General features: G+C 40.9%; 1 protein-coding gene across 2 annotated transcripts in view; it reads right to left on the reverse strand.

Moving 5' to 3' along the window:
- Window positions 1-2137: 2137 nt before the first annotated feature.
- The window catches only part of ZMYND12 (zinc finger MYND-type containing 12), a 36875-nt gene continuing 23362 nt past the window's right edge, over window positions 2138-15650 (reverse strand). The window contains exons 5-7 of one of the 2 annotated variants that reach the window (XM_032641628.1): window positions 14721-14832; window positions 13349-13494; window positions 2138-5227 (exon numbers count right to left, since the gene is read on the reverse strand). In XM_032641628.1, the coding sequence (XP_032497519.1) occupies window positions 5099-5227; window positions 13349-13494; window positions 14721-14832 (387 nt within the window). In that variant the 3' untranslated portion in view covers window positions 2138-5098. The remainder of the gene's footprint in view (window positions 5228-13348; window positions 13495-14720; window positions 14833-15650) is intronic. The other variant, XM_032641620.1, reaches the window with a different exon arrangement.

The following is a 15650-nucleotide window of genomic DNA, read 5'->3' on the forward strand; positions in this document are numbered from 1 at the left end:
GTATTGTTTCTTGTGGTGAAACATGACTCTCAAACTCTGAATGGTCTTTTTTCATTGAAAGCTTTTCTCCCTTGATCACTAGGATTGTTTCTGCACTCCTTAGAAAGGTTCGCAAGCAAGGGACAACATTTATATCATCTTGGTTTTATATCCTGATCTCAATAGTAACCTTGCTTATACACTTTTCAAACCTGCTGCTGTTTATTTAAGTATTTATTAACTATTGAAACTGTATCTGTGTAAGCATATATATTAAATAAAATATTTATCTCCAACTCATCACCATCAATCTTGATGAATATCAGGAAAAACGTACTTTTTCTAGCAAACAAAATCATGACGTGGTTTGTCATTCAAGTAATGCGTCATCATCTTTTCTGAAGCATCTACTTTGCCAGATGCGTGTTTTGTTTGACCTCTTGTTCTTGAGAGATACTATGCTTCACAGAGCCATCGTGAATACAGAAACCTCACTTTCATGACATATATCTATAGTAGGACCTAGTGGTGGTAGAGCACCTTGGTTCTAATCTTGGTCATCTGAGGACCTATGGCACAGCACAGGTCCAAAGTTGTGCAATGATAAAACATTGGAGAGTTGGTACTCAGAGCAACTACTCAATGTGAATTTTTGTTAAATAAAGGTTCATAGACAACATGATATAATTTGTAACACTGCTATGTGCTTGCTAGTAGAAAAAATTTAGCCAGGACTTTCAGAGAGGATCCCTCAGCTCCACACCTGCAAATTCTGCTGGAGATGCTTAGGAAAGGTTACCTGGTAGAATGATAAGAGATATTCTTATCTCCCAAGAATTCCTGGTTCTCTTGAATCTGCATATACCTTTTTAGGTCAAGTAAATCCCATTTCACAGAGATCTTCAGAATTGACATTATGTCCTGCATCACTGTATCATGTATGAAAGTGAGATACATTTTCATTGATGAGTCAAAAAAAGAGGGCAAAATAAAACATTATCAAATTAGTGAAAGAAAGAAAACCTGAGTATTTGCCATCAGCAAACCCTCACCATAGGAAATACTAAAGGATTTATCAGTAATGTGAACCCAGATAGAGGGTGTGAAAAGCAAGAAGGAATATGATGACTTTATAAAATAATAATGACTTTATAAAATGATAATAATTGTGATTTGTGGGTTTAAGATATACTCGAAATAAATAACAGTAACAATATATAAGTTAGGGGGAAGCAAATGGAATTTTAAAAGTTTAAAGCCCTTGTACAGTCCAGGATGAGGGTAAACATCCTGAATAACTTTAGACGTTGATGTTAGGAATGAATATTTGAATTTCCGGAGTAATCACTTAAAGAATAGAAACACAGGGCTTCCCTGGTGGCGCAGTGGTTGAGAGTCCGCCTGCCGATGCAGGGAACACGAGTTCATGCCCCGGTCCGGGAAGATCCCACATGCCGCGGAGCGGCTGGGCCCGTGAGCCGTGGCCGCTGAGCCTGCGCGTCTGAAGCCTGTGCTCCGCAGCGGGAGAGGCCACAGCAGTGAGAGGCCCGCGTACCGCAAAAAAAAAAAAAAAAAAAAAAAAAAAGAATAGAAACACAGGGTGTAACCTACAAACTAGCAGACAGGGGGTAGAAAATGGAATGAGAAAAAATACATAATCATCTAGAAGAAAGAAGAGGGAAAAAAGAAAGTGCAGTACAAATAGAAGGCACAAAATTATAGATTTAAGGGCTTCCCTGGTGGCGCAGTGGTTGAGAGTCCACCTGCCGATGCAAGGGACACGGGTTCGTGCCCCGGTCCTGGAAGATCCCACGTGCCGCGGAGCGGCTGGGCCCATGAGCCATGGCCGCTGAGCCTGCGTGTCCAGATCCTGTGCTCCACAACGGGAGAGGTCACAACAGTCAGAGGCCCGCGGACCACAAAAAAAAAAAAAAAAGATTTAAACCCAAACAATTTAGCATACAAATAAAATGTAAATTGACTAAATGATCCTTTTAAAATTACAGATATAAAAATATCTATACTATTTTTTTAACTATACTGTTTTTATAAGAGATACATCCAAACCATAAGGGTATAGATTGTTTGAAAGTGAAAGGTTGCAAGAAGAAATACTAAGTGTTTAGTTGGGAAAACAGAAGCCTCTCTCAGCATTTTGAGTAAAGAGATTTATTTAATGTAGGGAATTAGAATCTTACACAATCTTTGAAATGGCTGGGTGATCAGGGAGCAAAGGTCAGCGAGCTGCTTTCACAGGAAATCTGCTTTCAGGAAAGTAACAATGGGTGATTCTCAGGAAGATTAATGACTGCTCCTTCTCATCCGGCTTCCAAATCTTGTGCAGTAGCCCCTCATTGGCTGAATTTAATCCATAATCATAAAAGGAAAGAGATACTGGGAACTGTAGTTCCAAGCTTCCCCATTGAAGCAGAGGTAAATGCTGAAGCAGAGGTAAGTGATAACACCTAGCTGATAACAAGCAATCCAGCCCAAAAGGAAATAGGCATAGCTGTGTTAACATCAGACCAAAACATCAGACTCTAAGGTTAAAAGCATTACTGGAGATAAAGAGAATCACTTCATAATACAAAAAATAAAGATTCAATTCACCAGGAAAATACAATATTTGAACTTGTACTTGCCTAACAGCCAAGCCCCAAAATATGTAAAGCAAAAACTGATAGAACTACAAGGAAAAATAGATATAACCACAATCATACTGGATGGATTTTATGTACCTTTCTCAGAAATAAATTAGAAATTCAGCAAGGAGATACAGCATTTGAAAATATGAAAAAAATTTGACTTAACGGACATATATAGGGCAATGTGCCCAATAACTCCATTATTTTATAGCACACACAAAACATTTTCAAATACATATTAACCATATCCTGGGCCATAAAGCAAACCCCAAACAATTTCTAAGTCAAAATTGTACACAACATATTTTATGATCTCAATAAAATTAAGCTGGAAAACAGCAAAGAGGTGACACCATCTTTTAGAAATTAAGAATCATGGGCTTCCCTGGTGGCGCAGTGGTTGAGAGTCCGCCTGCCGATGCAGGGGACATGGGTTCATGCCCCGGTCCGGGAAGATCCCACATGCCGCGGAGCAGCTGGGCCCGTGAGCCATGGCCGCTGAGCCTGCGCATCCGGAGCCTGTGCTCCGCAACAGGAGAGGCAGCAGCAGTGAGAGACCAGCGTACCACAAAAAAAAAAAAAAAAAAAAAGAAAGAAATTAAGAATCATACTTCTAAATGACTCATGAGTCATAAAAAATTAAGAAATATTTAGAGCAAATGATAATAAAAATGCATTTCGTAATATGTGGTATCAATGAAAGCAGCATTTAGAGGAAAATTTATAGCCTAATGCAAGTGTTAGAAAAGCAGAAAGACTGAAAATTAAATTTCTAGACATGATGTGAAAAAGCAGAAAATTATGAGCCATAACCAAGAGGAAAATCAGTCAATAGGAACAATAAAGTGAAACAGTAATTTTATAAATATACTCAATGGGGAAGGAGTCATGAGCAAGAATTCAGGGGTGGAGAGAACAGAAAACAGATAAGGGAGGGGGGAAAAAGAGAAAGGGGTCGATGACTATGGTAGAGAAGAGAACTAGAGTTTAATGAAATGGACTTTGAAGGACTTTTTGAATAAGGAAGTTCTAATATTTTCTTTTAAATTATCTGCCATTGATCCTTCTCCTCACTCCTCCAATCTTCATTCAACATCTATTTGAAAGAGCTGGCTCATATCTAGGGTTAGCAGGTGAGAATCAAGAAGGGATGTGTCCCTAAAGAGATGAAAAAAACAGCTACAAGACAAGATGTGGAGAGTGAGAGAGTATTGATAATTGAAGCTAAAAACTGAAGTGAGAGACAGAAAAGTAAGGTCCTGGGACTTCATAGCCATCTTGCAGAAGCATAAGAGTGCCCCAAGCGGATTTTACCTAGACCTGAAGGTGCAGGGTGGCCATCTGACATATTTTTATTATATGGGCCTGAGGGAAATAATATAAGTCAGGAACATAAAACTCTCTGACAAGTCCTTGATTTGTATAACCTCTCCCTGGTACAGATCTACCCAGGAAGCAAAGCGGTCATGGGCAGGCTGCTTAGCTAGTCTGGAGAAAAAAAGGATGCACTAAATGACCAGAGTCCTTGATGGCACTGGCTGATACAGCCATGGCCACACCTGGGCCATGTTAGAACATAACAAGGAGGTTGGGTGTGTGTGGAGGGGTGGGAGGCGGTGAATCAAGGTCACAGAGCTGTTACATAAGAAAGCTGGGATTTGAACCCAGGCATGTCTGCTCCAATGCCTACACTCTGTCCCCTACATCACAGGGGACCTTCCAGAGTACTTCCCCCTAGACAGTATAGATGGCTCACATCCCCTTCAAATAATTGTCTGAGAAAAGAGACACCAATGTGGAATGGTAACTCGGCCAATCCATACTGGAGCTCCTTGAAAGGCCGGCCTTTTCTGGCAAAGACCTGCAATTTATGTTTGCATTTTGCTATTTGTTTTCTATATGTCTCACATCTTTTTGTTCCTCCATTCCTCCTTTACTGCCTTCTTTTGCATTAAGTGGATCTTTTCTAGTGTACCATTTTAATTTCCTTGTTGATTTTAACTGTTTTTTAGATTACTTTTCTTAGTGATTGCTCTAGGAATTAGAATGGGCATTTTAATCACAATCTACCTCAGATTAATGCTAACTTAATTACAGTAGAATAGAGAAACTTTACTCCAGTATAGCTCTATTCCCTACCCCTTTCTTTGGCAAAGATCTATGAAGAATGCATCACCGGGAGACCTCTGAGAAACAGGATAAACTATTTGCAGTTTAATTATAAATACCTTGTTAGTGAACTGATAACACATTATTCAAAGTCGTGCAAAGTCATGATAAACAAGAGTTTTACTGATTTCTATGCCAAAAGCTCTATATTCCCCAACATATGCTGTGAAATGATAAAAACACAGCTATGAGTGCAATCCCAGGGGAAGAGGGTGGGCACTTCAGCAATTCATAGCACCTCAAAGCAGCTATGCAATGCTGGAATACATTAGATGCTCAACAGTCCATGATGCAGAGCTCTTGGGTCACCAAGTAATGGGATGAGCTTCCTCAGCTGAGGTGAGATTTAGTAAGTCTTGAATGGTGTTTTGTTCATGGACACTGAGCTGCTGTTCTTTGGCTAGATCCAGGGCTCTCATGGCGTATTCCTTTGCCTGAAATAGAATTGCAGTGACAAAAGGAAGTTGTCACAGAAAAGCATTACATTGGAAGGCCCATCTCTGCTCGACCACAAAAACATGGGAAAGGACCTTTCAGCTTCTCACACCAGCCACTGAGTTCTTTGTGGAAACTTGTGAACATACACTGGGACTTCACAGCTAACCACACATGTGGGATGAGGGTGAGAGGGGTTAGGGAACAGGAAAACATGGTCACTGAGCTTACAGTGGACAAGGCCTCTTTTCTACATTTCAGGGACCTTTGAACCAACATTGGGAGGCACAGAAATGGAAGGTGCCACAAGTAAGTTGCCATCTGGGGGGCCAAGCAGCCCAGAGATTTGACCTGGGCAGAGGCTTCACAGGACATCTTGGGACAGGCTCTAGCTGGCCCTTCCGCCCTCCCTCCCTTCCCCCCTCCATCTCTTCCTCTTCTTTTTTTTTTAACATCTTTATTGGAGTATAATTGCTTTAAAATGCTGTGTTAGTTTCTCCTGTAAAACAAAGTGAATCAGCTATACGTATACATATAGCCCCATATCACCTCCCTCTTGCATCTCTCTCCCACCCTCCCTACCACCCCGCTAGATGGTCACAAAGCACCGAGCTGATCGCCCTGTGCTATGAAGCTGCTTCCCACTAGCTATCTGTTTTACATTTGGTAGTGTATATATATCCACGCCACTCTCTCACTTCGTCCCTGCTTACCCTTCCCCCTCCCCGTGTCCTCAAGTCCATTCTCTACGTATGCGTCTTTATTCCTGTCCTGTCCCTAGGTTCTTCATAACCATTTTTTCTTTAGATTTCATATATATGTGTTAGCATATGGTATTTGTTTTTCTCTTTCTGACTTACTTCACTCTGTATGACTGACTCTAGGTCCATCCACCTCACTACAAATAACTCAATTTCGTTTCTTTTAATAGCTGAGTAATATTCCATTGTATATATGTACCACATCTTTACCCATTCATCTGTTGATGAACACTTAAGTTGCTTCCATGTCCTGGCCATTGTAAATAGAGCTGCAATGAACGTTGTGGTACATGACTCTTTATGAATTAAGGTTTTCTCAGGGTATATGCCCAATAGTGGGATTGCTGGGTCGTATGGTAGTTCTATGTTTAGTTTTTTAAGGAACTTCCATACTGTTCTCCATAGTGGCTGTATCAATTTACATTCCCACCAACAGTGCAAGAGGGATCCTTTTCTCCACACCCTCTCCAGCATTTATTGTTTGTAGATTTTTTCATGATGGCCGTTCTGACTGGTGCGAGGTGATACCTCATTGTAGTTTTGATTTGCATTTCTCTAATGATTAGTGATGTTAAGCATCCTTTCATGTGTTTGTTGGCAATCGGTATATCTTCTTTGGAGAAATGTTTAGTTAGGTCTTCTGCCCATTTTTGGATTGGGTTGTTTGTTTTTTAGATGTTGAGCTGCTTCTATATTTTGGAGATTAATCCTTTGCCAGTTGCTTTGTTTGCAAATATTTTCTCCCATTCTGAGGGTTGTATTTTCGTCTTGTTTATGGTTTCCTTTGCTGTGCAAAAGCTTTTAAGTTTCATTAGGTCCCATTGGTTTATTTTTGTTTTTATTTCCATTTCTCTAGGAGGTGGGTCAAAAAGCATCTTGCTGTGATTTATGTCATGGAGTGTTCTGCCTATGTTTTCCTCTAAGAGTTTGATAGTGTCTGGCCTTACATTTAGGTATTTGATCCATTCTGAGTTTATTTTTGTGTATGGTGTTAGGGAGTGTTCTAAGTTCATTCTTTTACACGTAGCTGTCCAGTTTTCCCAGCACCACTTATTTAAGAGGCTGTCTTTTCTCCATTGTATATTCTTGCCTCCTTTATCAAAGATAAGGTGACCATATGTGCGTGGGTTTATCTCTGGGCTTTCTATCCTGTTCCACTGATCTATATTTGTTTTTGTGCCAGTACCATACTGTCTTGATTACTGTAGCTTTGTAGTATAGTCTGAAGTCAGGAAGCCTGATTCCTCCAGCTCTGTTTTTCTTTCTCAAGATTGCTTTAGCTATTCGGGGTCTTTTGTGTTTCCATACAAATTGTGAAATTTTTTGTTCTAGTTCTGTGAAAATTGCCATTGGTAGTTTGATAGGGATTGCACTGAATCTGTAGATTGCTTTGGGTAGTAGAGTCATTTTCACAATGTTAATTCTTCCAATCCAAGAACATGGTATATCTCTCCATCTGTTTGTATCATCTTTAATTTCTTTCATCAGTGTCTTATAGTTTTCTGCATACAGGTCTTTTGTCTCCTTAGGTAGGTTTATTCTTAGGTATTTTATTCTTTTTGTTGCAATGGTAAATGGGAGTATTTCCTTAATTTCTCTTTCAGATATTTCATCATTAGTATAAAGGAATGCAACAGATTTCTGTGCATTAATTTTGTATCCTGCTACTTTACCAAATTCATTGATTAGCTCTAGTAGTTTTCTGGTAGCATCCTTAGGATTCTCTATGTATAGTATCATGTCATCTGCAAACAGTAACGGTTTTACTTCTTCTTTTCTGATGTGGATTCCTTTTATTTCTTTTTCTTCTCTGATTGCTGTGGCTAAAACTTCCAAAACTATGTTGAATAATAGTGGTGAGAGTGGGCAACCTTGTCTTCTTCCTGATCATAGTGGAAATGTTTTCAGTTTTTCACCATGGAGAATGATGTTGGCTGTGGGTTTGTCATATATGGCCTTTATTATGTTGAGGTAAGTTCCCTCTATGCCTACTTTTTGGAGGGTTTTTATCATAAATGGGTGTTGAATTTTGTTGAAAGCTTTTTCTGCATCTATTGAGATGATCATACTGTTTTTCTCCTTGTTTGTTAATATGGTTTTTCACATTGATTGATTTGCATATATTGAAGAATCCTTGCATTCCTGGGATAATCCCCAATTGATCATGGTGTATGATCCTTTTAATGTGCTGTTGGATTCTGTTCGCTAGTTTTTTGTTTTGTTTGTTTTGTGGGGTTTTTTTGTGCAGTATGCAGGCCTTTCAGTGTTGTGGCCTCTCCCATTGTGGAGCACAGGCTCTGTGCACGCAGGCTCAGCGTGTAAGGCTCATGAGCCCAGCCGCTCCGCGGCATGTGGGATCCTCCCGGACTGTGGCACAAACCCATGTCCCCTGCATCGGCAGGCAGATCCTCAACCACTGCGCCACCAGGGAAGCCCTGTTTGCTAGTATTTTGTGGAGGATTTTTGCATCTAAGTTCATCAGTGATATTGGCCTGTAGTTTTCTTTCTTTGTGGCATCTTTGTCTGGTTTTGGCATCAGGGTGATGGTGGCCTCGTAGAATGAGTTTGGGAGTGTTCCTCCCTCTGCTATATTTTGGAAGAGTTTGAGAAGGATAAGTGTTAGCTCCTCTCTAAATGCTTGATAGAATTCACCTGTGAAGCCATCTCGTCCTAGGCTTTTGTTTTGTGGAAGACTTTTAATCACAATCTGAATTTCAGTGCTTGTGATTGGTCTGTTTGTATTTTCTATTTCTTCCTGGTTCAGTCTCGGAAGGTTGTGCTTTTGTAAGAATTTGTCCATTTCTTCCAAGTTGTGCATTTTATTGGCATATAGTTGCTTGTAATAATCTCTCATGATCCTTTGTATTTCTGCAGTGTCAGTTGTTACTTCTCCTTTGTCAGTTCTAATTGTATTGATTTGAGTCTTTTCCCTTTTTATCTTGATGAGTCTGGCTAATGGTTTATCAATGGTTTTGTTTATCTTCTCAAAGAACCAGCTTTTAGTTTTATTGATCTTTGCTATTGTTTCCTCCATTTCTTTTTCACTTATTTGTGATCTGATCTTTATGATTTCTTTCCTTCTGCTAACCTTGGGGGTTTTTTGTTCTTCTTTCTCTAATTGCTTATGGTGTAATGTTAGGTTGTTTGAGATTTTTCTTGTTTCTTGAGGTAGGATTGTATCGCTATAAACTTCCCTCTTAGAACTGCTTTTCCTGCATCCCGTAAGTGTTGGGTCGTCGTGTTTTCATTGTCATTTGTTTCTAGTTTTTTGTTTTGTTTTGTTTTGTTTTTTGTGGTACGCAGGCCTCTCACTGCTGCGGCCTCTCCTGTTGCGGAGCACAGGCTCCAGACACGCAGGCTCAGTGGCCATGGCTCACGGGCCCAGCCACTCTGCGGCATGTGTGATCCTCCTGGACCAGGGCACGAACCCGTGTCCCCTGCATCGGCAGGCAGACTCTCAACCACTGTGCCACCAGGGAAGCCCTCTAGGTATTTTTTAACTTCCTCTTTGATTTCTTCAGTGATCTCTTGGTTATTTAGTAGTGTATTGTTTAGCCTCCATGTGTTTGTATTTTTTACAGTTTTTTCCCTGTATTGATGTCTAGTCTTACAGCATTGTGGTTAGAAAAGTTACTTGATACTATTTCAATTTTCTTAAATTTACCAAGGCTTGATTTGTGACCCACGATATGATCCATCCTGGAGAATGTTCCATGAGCACTTGAGAAGAAAGTGTATTCTGTTGTTTTTGGATGGAATGTCCTATAAATATCAATTAAGTCTATCTTGTTTAATGTATCATTTAAAGCTTGTGTTTCCTTATTTATTTTCATTCTGGATGATCTTTCCATTGGTGAAACTGGGGTGTTAAAATCCCCTATTATGATTGTGTTACTATCAATTTCCCCTCTTATGGCTTTTAGCATTTGCCTTATGTATTGAGGTGCTCCTATATTGGGTGCATAAATATTTACAATTGTTATATCTTCTTCTTGGATTGATCCCTTGATCATTATGTAGTGTCCTTTGTCTCTTGTAATAGTCTTTATTTTAAAGTCCATTTTGTCTTATATGAGAATTGCTACTCCAGCTTTCTTTTGATTTCTATTTGCATGGAATATCTTTTCCCATCCCCTCACATTCAGTCTGTACATGTTACTAAGTCTGAAGTGGATCTCTTGTAAGCAGCATATGTACAGGTCTTGTTTTTGTATCCATTCAGGCAGTCTATATCTTTTGGTTGGAGCATTTAATCCATTTACATTTAAGGTAATTATTGATATATATGTTCCTATTACCATTTTCTTAACTGTTTTGGGTTTGTTATTGTAGTTCTTTTCCTTCTCTTGTATTTCCTGCTGAGAGAAGTTCCTTTAGCATTTGTTGTAAAGCTGCTTTGGTGGTGCTGAATTCTCTCAGCTTTTGCTTGTCTGTAAAGTTTTTAATTTCTCTGTCGAATCTCAATGAGATCCTTGCTAGATAGAGTAATCTTGGTTGTAGCATTTTCCCTTTCATCACTTTAAATATGTCCTGCCACTCCCTTCTGGCTTGCAGAGTTTCTGCTGAAAGATCAGCTGTTAACCTTATGGGGATCCCCTTGTATGTTATTTGTTGCTTTTCCCTTGCTGCTTTTAATATTTTTGCTTTGTATTTAATTTTTGATAGTTTGATTAATATGTGTCTTGGCATGTTTCTCCTTGGATTTTTCCTGTATGGGACTCTCTGCACTCCCTGTACTTGATTGACTATTTCCTTTCCCATATTAGGGAAGTTTTCAACTATAATCTCTTCAAATATTTTCTCAGTCCTTTTCTTTTTCTCTTCTTCTTCTAGGACCCCTATAATTCAAATGTTGGTGCATTTCATATTGTCCCAGAGGTCTCTGAGACTGTCCTCAATTCTTTTCGTTCTTTTCTTTTTTTATTCTGCTCTGTGGTAGTTATTTCCACTATTTTATCTTCCAGGTCACTTATCCTTTCTTCTGCCTCAGTTATTCTGCTATTGATTCCTTCTAGAGAATATTTAATTTCATTTATTGTGTTGTACATCATTGTTTGTTTGCTCTTTAGTTCTTCTAGGTCCTTGTTACATGTTTCTTGCATTTTCTCCATTCTATTTCCAAGATTTGGGATCATCTTTACTATTATTACTCTGAATTCTTTTTCAGGAAGAGTGCCTATTTCCTCTTCATTTGTTTGGTCTGGTGGGTTTTTACCTTGCTCTTTCATCTGCTGTGTATTTCTCTGTCTTCTCATTTTGCTGGGTTTGGGGTCTACTTTTCACAGCCTGCAGGTTCGAAATTTCCATTGTTTTTGGTGTCTGCCCCCAGTGGGTAAGGTTGGTTCAGTTGGTTGTGTAGGCTTCCTGGTGCAGGGGACTGGTGCCTGTGTTCTGGAGGATGAGGCTGGATCTTGTCTTTCAGGTCAGCAGGACAGCGTCTCGTGGTGTGTTTTGGGGTGTCAACTTATTATGTTTTTAGGCAGCCTCTCTGATAATGGGTGGGGTTGTGTTCCTGTCTTGCTAGTTGTTTGACATGGGGTGTCCAACATTGGAGCTTGATGGTCATTGAGTAGAGCTGGGTCTTAGCGTTGAGACTGAGATCTCTGGGAGAGCTCTCGCTGATTGATATTATGAGGGGCCAGGAGGTCTCTGGTGGACCAATGTCCTGAACTCGGCTCTCCCACCTGAAAGGCTCAGGCTTGACACCTGGCTGGAGCACCAAGACCCTGTCAGCCACATGGCTCTACTCACAAAGGGTAAAGGGGTGCCTCAGCAAGTCGAGCAGGTCCTTTCACCCCCCTCCATCTCTTCTTTTCTCCCTTATTTCCTTCCTCCCTTCCTTCCTTCCTTCCATCCTTCCTTCCTTTCCTCTTTCTCTCCTTACTGTCTTTCAGTAAATATTTATTGAAAGGCTACTATGTTCCAGGTACTGTGACTATAGGCAGAAATTCCTACCCTTGTGAAATTGACAATATAGTGGGGGAGAGAGGCAATAAATAAGACAAATAATTAAAATGCAATCGTATCTTAAATAGTGATTCATGATAAGGAAAAAAATAAAGCAGGAAGGGGAACAGGAAGCATTAATGGTGGCAGTGGGGGTTTGCCGTTTCAGACAGAGGGCAGGGAAAGCCTTACTGAAAAGCAGACAGCTGAGTCCAGACCTGAAGGAAGCGAGGTGCCAATCCTTAGTAGATAGAGGTGTCCATTTTCTCTAAGGACCTCTTGCAGACCTAACACCCTTAACACACCTTGGGGGAATGACTTCCTTGAATGGAAAATGAGACCCTGAAATGTAGAAAAGAGGCTTTGTCCTTCCTCTTTTGTGCTCTCACAGGGCCCTGGGCTTTGCTATCACACTCTATTTTAACTCACTGACCGGGAGCTCTTCCAGGCCCTGGTATACAGTAGGTGCTTAGTAAAAGTTTGCTGATGAAAGGAAAGAAGGAAGAAAGGAAGGGAGGAAGGGAGCGGGGTAAGGACATCTTAAATTTTCCCATGTCACCCACACAGAAAGACCTCCTCCAACCATCCTCCCTCCTCTCTCCCCTTGTCTGCTTTACTTTTCTTTGTAGTGCTTTTCACTCTCTGAAATTATATTACATATTTATATGTTTACTTGTTTATTGTAACTTCCCCTCCTCCAGAAAAATGTAAGTTACTTGGAAATAGGGAACTTGGCTGGTGGTTCACCACTGCACCCCCAGTCCCTAAAGCTGTGCCTTGCAAATGGTAGAACCTCAATAAATACCTGAATGAATGAGTGGATCAGTCAATCAATAAATCAAGAACCCTGAGATATGCCACTTGCTGTCTATAAGAAATTGGGCAAGCAATGGACCCTCTCTGTGCCTTAGTTTCCTTATCTGTAAAGTGGGAATAATAAAATACCTTCTTTGTAAAGTTAGTATGAGAATTAAATGTGATAATTCATGTAAAGTACTTAGGCTAGTGACTGCCACATAAAAAGCACTCAAGAACAATTACCTTTTGAATTATTATTTCTGCCTGGATCCCTCCAGCAACAGGGAACTCACTACCTGAATATGGTTAGAGCAACTACTCCAACCCCCCAAGGACTCCCCAGAGCCCTTCTTCCCTGCAGGCTTCCCAGCACTGCCCCAGCCTCAGTTAACCTGTGCAACCCTAGGGTGGCCCCCTTGAGGGAAGAAGACAACCCCATTTCCATTGTGCAGGTTGGACTCAACACATAAGAAATGTCATGAGCATCTGAACTTTTTTGGAGTGAAGGCTTACTCTGAGGGTAAAAGCTAGTGCAGTTGGGCAAAACACAGCTGAAATCAACTAGAGGAACTTCTCCCTCCATTTTAGACATGCTTCTTTTCTAGGGGAACTTGCCTTTGAAGAATTCACCATCAGGTAGTAAAGCATGAACAGGATTTTTAGAACAAAGATTGTTTTTTGGGGGGCTTTGTCAGATGTAGATTCTCGAATCTTCAAGATTGAAGTCAGGATCTGAATGGCTTCTGCTTCCTGGGCTTCATCTGCGATGGAAAGAAAGGGAGGAAAGAAGAAACAGGCCCTAGGGCAGCTGCATCTACCCTCAAGGGTAAGCACCCTGTTAGGGCACCTGTCCTTCAGGCAGTTCACCAGCTCTGCCCACCCTGTCATTATCAGAGTAACCTAAAAAAATCAAAACAAAACAAAAAACAAAACTCATTCCTACAGGTCCTAGCGTTGCTTAGCTTTCTTTCTTTCAGAGTCCTAAACTAGATCTCTTAGGTCCCCAATACAGGGAATTTGTCATGGTGGGATTTCTTGGGTCCAACTCAACTTCCATTCTATAGCAAGAGGAGGGAGCCGGGGCTTCTGGCAGCCACAGCACCTTAATTCCTCTTCCCCAAATCCAAAGATGCTTAAGCAGTAGCCTTTCTGCTTTTCCCCATGTGAGGCTAAGCTTAGAGAAAAAGACAGAAAAGACATACACTGTAATGTTAAGGTTGGCTGTCTTTGGATAGCTATGATTTCTGAGTTTTCTACTTTAACGTGAACTGCTTTTATAATAAGAGAAAATTCAATAAAATTACTAATTTTTTGAATCTTAGCTCAAAACTTCTCCTCCAAGAAGTCTTCCCTCTTCAACACCATCCAACTGTCCTCACCTCTTCATTCTGGGACTCAGCTTGTAATATAATTTGTACTTGTAGAAGTTTTCTTTCCTTTCACATAGTTTCTGTCTCACCCACTACACTATATGTCTCTTTTGAGAAGAAACTAGATCTTCCATCTCTTTTTATGATCTCAGAGGGAATGATGCTGTACTCAGCCTTCAGCCCTTTGCTGAGCTGTGAGTAGAGAGATGAATCAGACTCAGCCCTGCCACTGAGAAGTTCACTGTCCAGTAAAGGAAGAGGATAAGGCACCAGAACAAACGAGCAATGGGACTTCCGTGTGGAGTCTGGAGAGATAACACATAAAAAATGGATGCTCTGCAGGAATCTCAGGGGGCTCTGGCAGGGTCTTTTTTTTCTCCAGATCTGTCCCTTATTAACTCCCCTGCAAGGCTGTGTGTGACGCTAGGGACCTGAATTCTTCCCACTGCTGGTCAAATCTCTTTGATCCCCCGTCTCAGTTTGCCCATTGGCAAAATGGGAAGGTGGCACTGATGTGCCCCATGACAGGCACAGCTGCTCTCCCTCTGAGGGGAAAAGTCTGTGGATCAGAAGAGATGAAGTCACTGCTCTGCTTCCTGGGGAGAACTGCCACTTACCCAAGCCAGTGTCGGTCTCAAATTGTTTGCCTAGTAGATCTACTTGTTGGGTGCGAGCCTGTGAGAGGACTTGATAGTGATTGTTCAAATATTTATTCCAGATCTCAGAGACCTGTTGGGAAAGGAGATGGTAATCAGACAAGCAAGCTGGACTTTAGCCATTGGACCAGCCAGCTGAGAGGGCAGCACCTCTGGCCAGGCCTCCTGCCGGTCTGCAGACTCCCTCTCTCATTGTGCCTGAAGGCAGTGGGAGCCTTAGGAGCCCAAAGGTGCTTGGCCAAGGTAAGTGTGACAAGTGTTGGGCTGCAAAGGGCACATGGAGGGCTGATCTGGGGACAGCCCTGGTGGGGTCTAATTACAATGGCTACCATGTGTTGAGCACATACAACTACCTTCACATCCTCCCAACATCCCAATTACGGTCGTATTCTTATTACTCCCATTTCATAGATCAATAAACTGAGGTTCAGAAAAGTTAAGATCACTCTTGACTTTTGGTAAAAGCTGCTATGTGGCACAGCCAGGATTTAAATTCAAGTCTGCCTGATTCCAAAGTTCATTTTTTTTTCAGCTGTACAACAATGCCTCTTCTTCAGAAGTGGGTCTAAAATAAGAATAAACAGTCACCGCTTGACAACCTATACCACACACAGAAATTGTTGTTTGCTAAGTAAGGTGTTATTATATGAAGATAACCAACATTTTAATATATTGGAATATTGGAAACAGTTTTTTAAGGAACCTCCATACTGTTCTCCATAGTGGCTGTATCAATTTACATGCCCACCAACATTGGAAGAGGGTTCGCTTTTCTCCACACCCTCTCCAGCATTTATTGTTTGTAGATTTTTTGATGATGGCCATTCTGACCAGTATGAAGAGATACCTCATTGTCGTTTCGATTTGCATTTCTCTAATAGTTAGTGATGT

Source organism: Phocoena sinus, chromosome 1 (genome assembly GCF_008692025.1).
Source record: "Phocoena sinus isolate mPhoSin1 chromosome 1, mPhoSin1.pri, whole genome shotgun sequence".
In the NCBI taxonomy this organism is placed as follows: Eukaryota; Metazoa; Chordata; class Mammalia; order Artiodactyla; family Phocoenidae; genus Phocoena; species Phocoena sinus.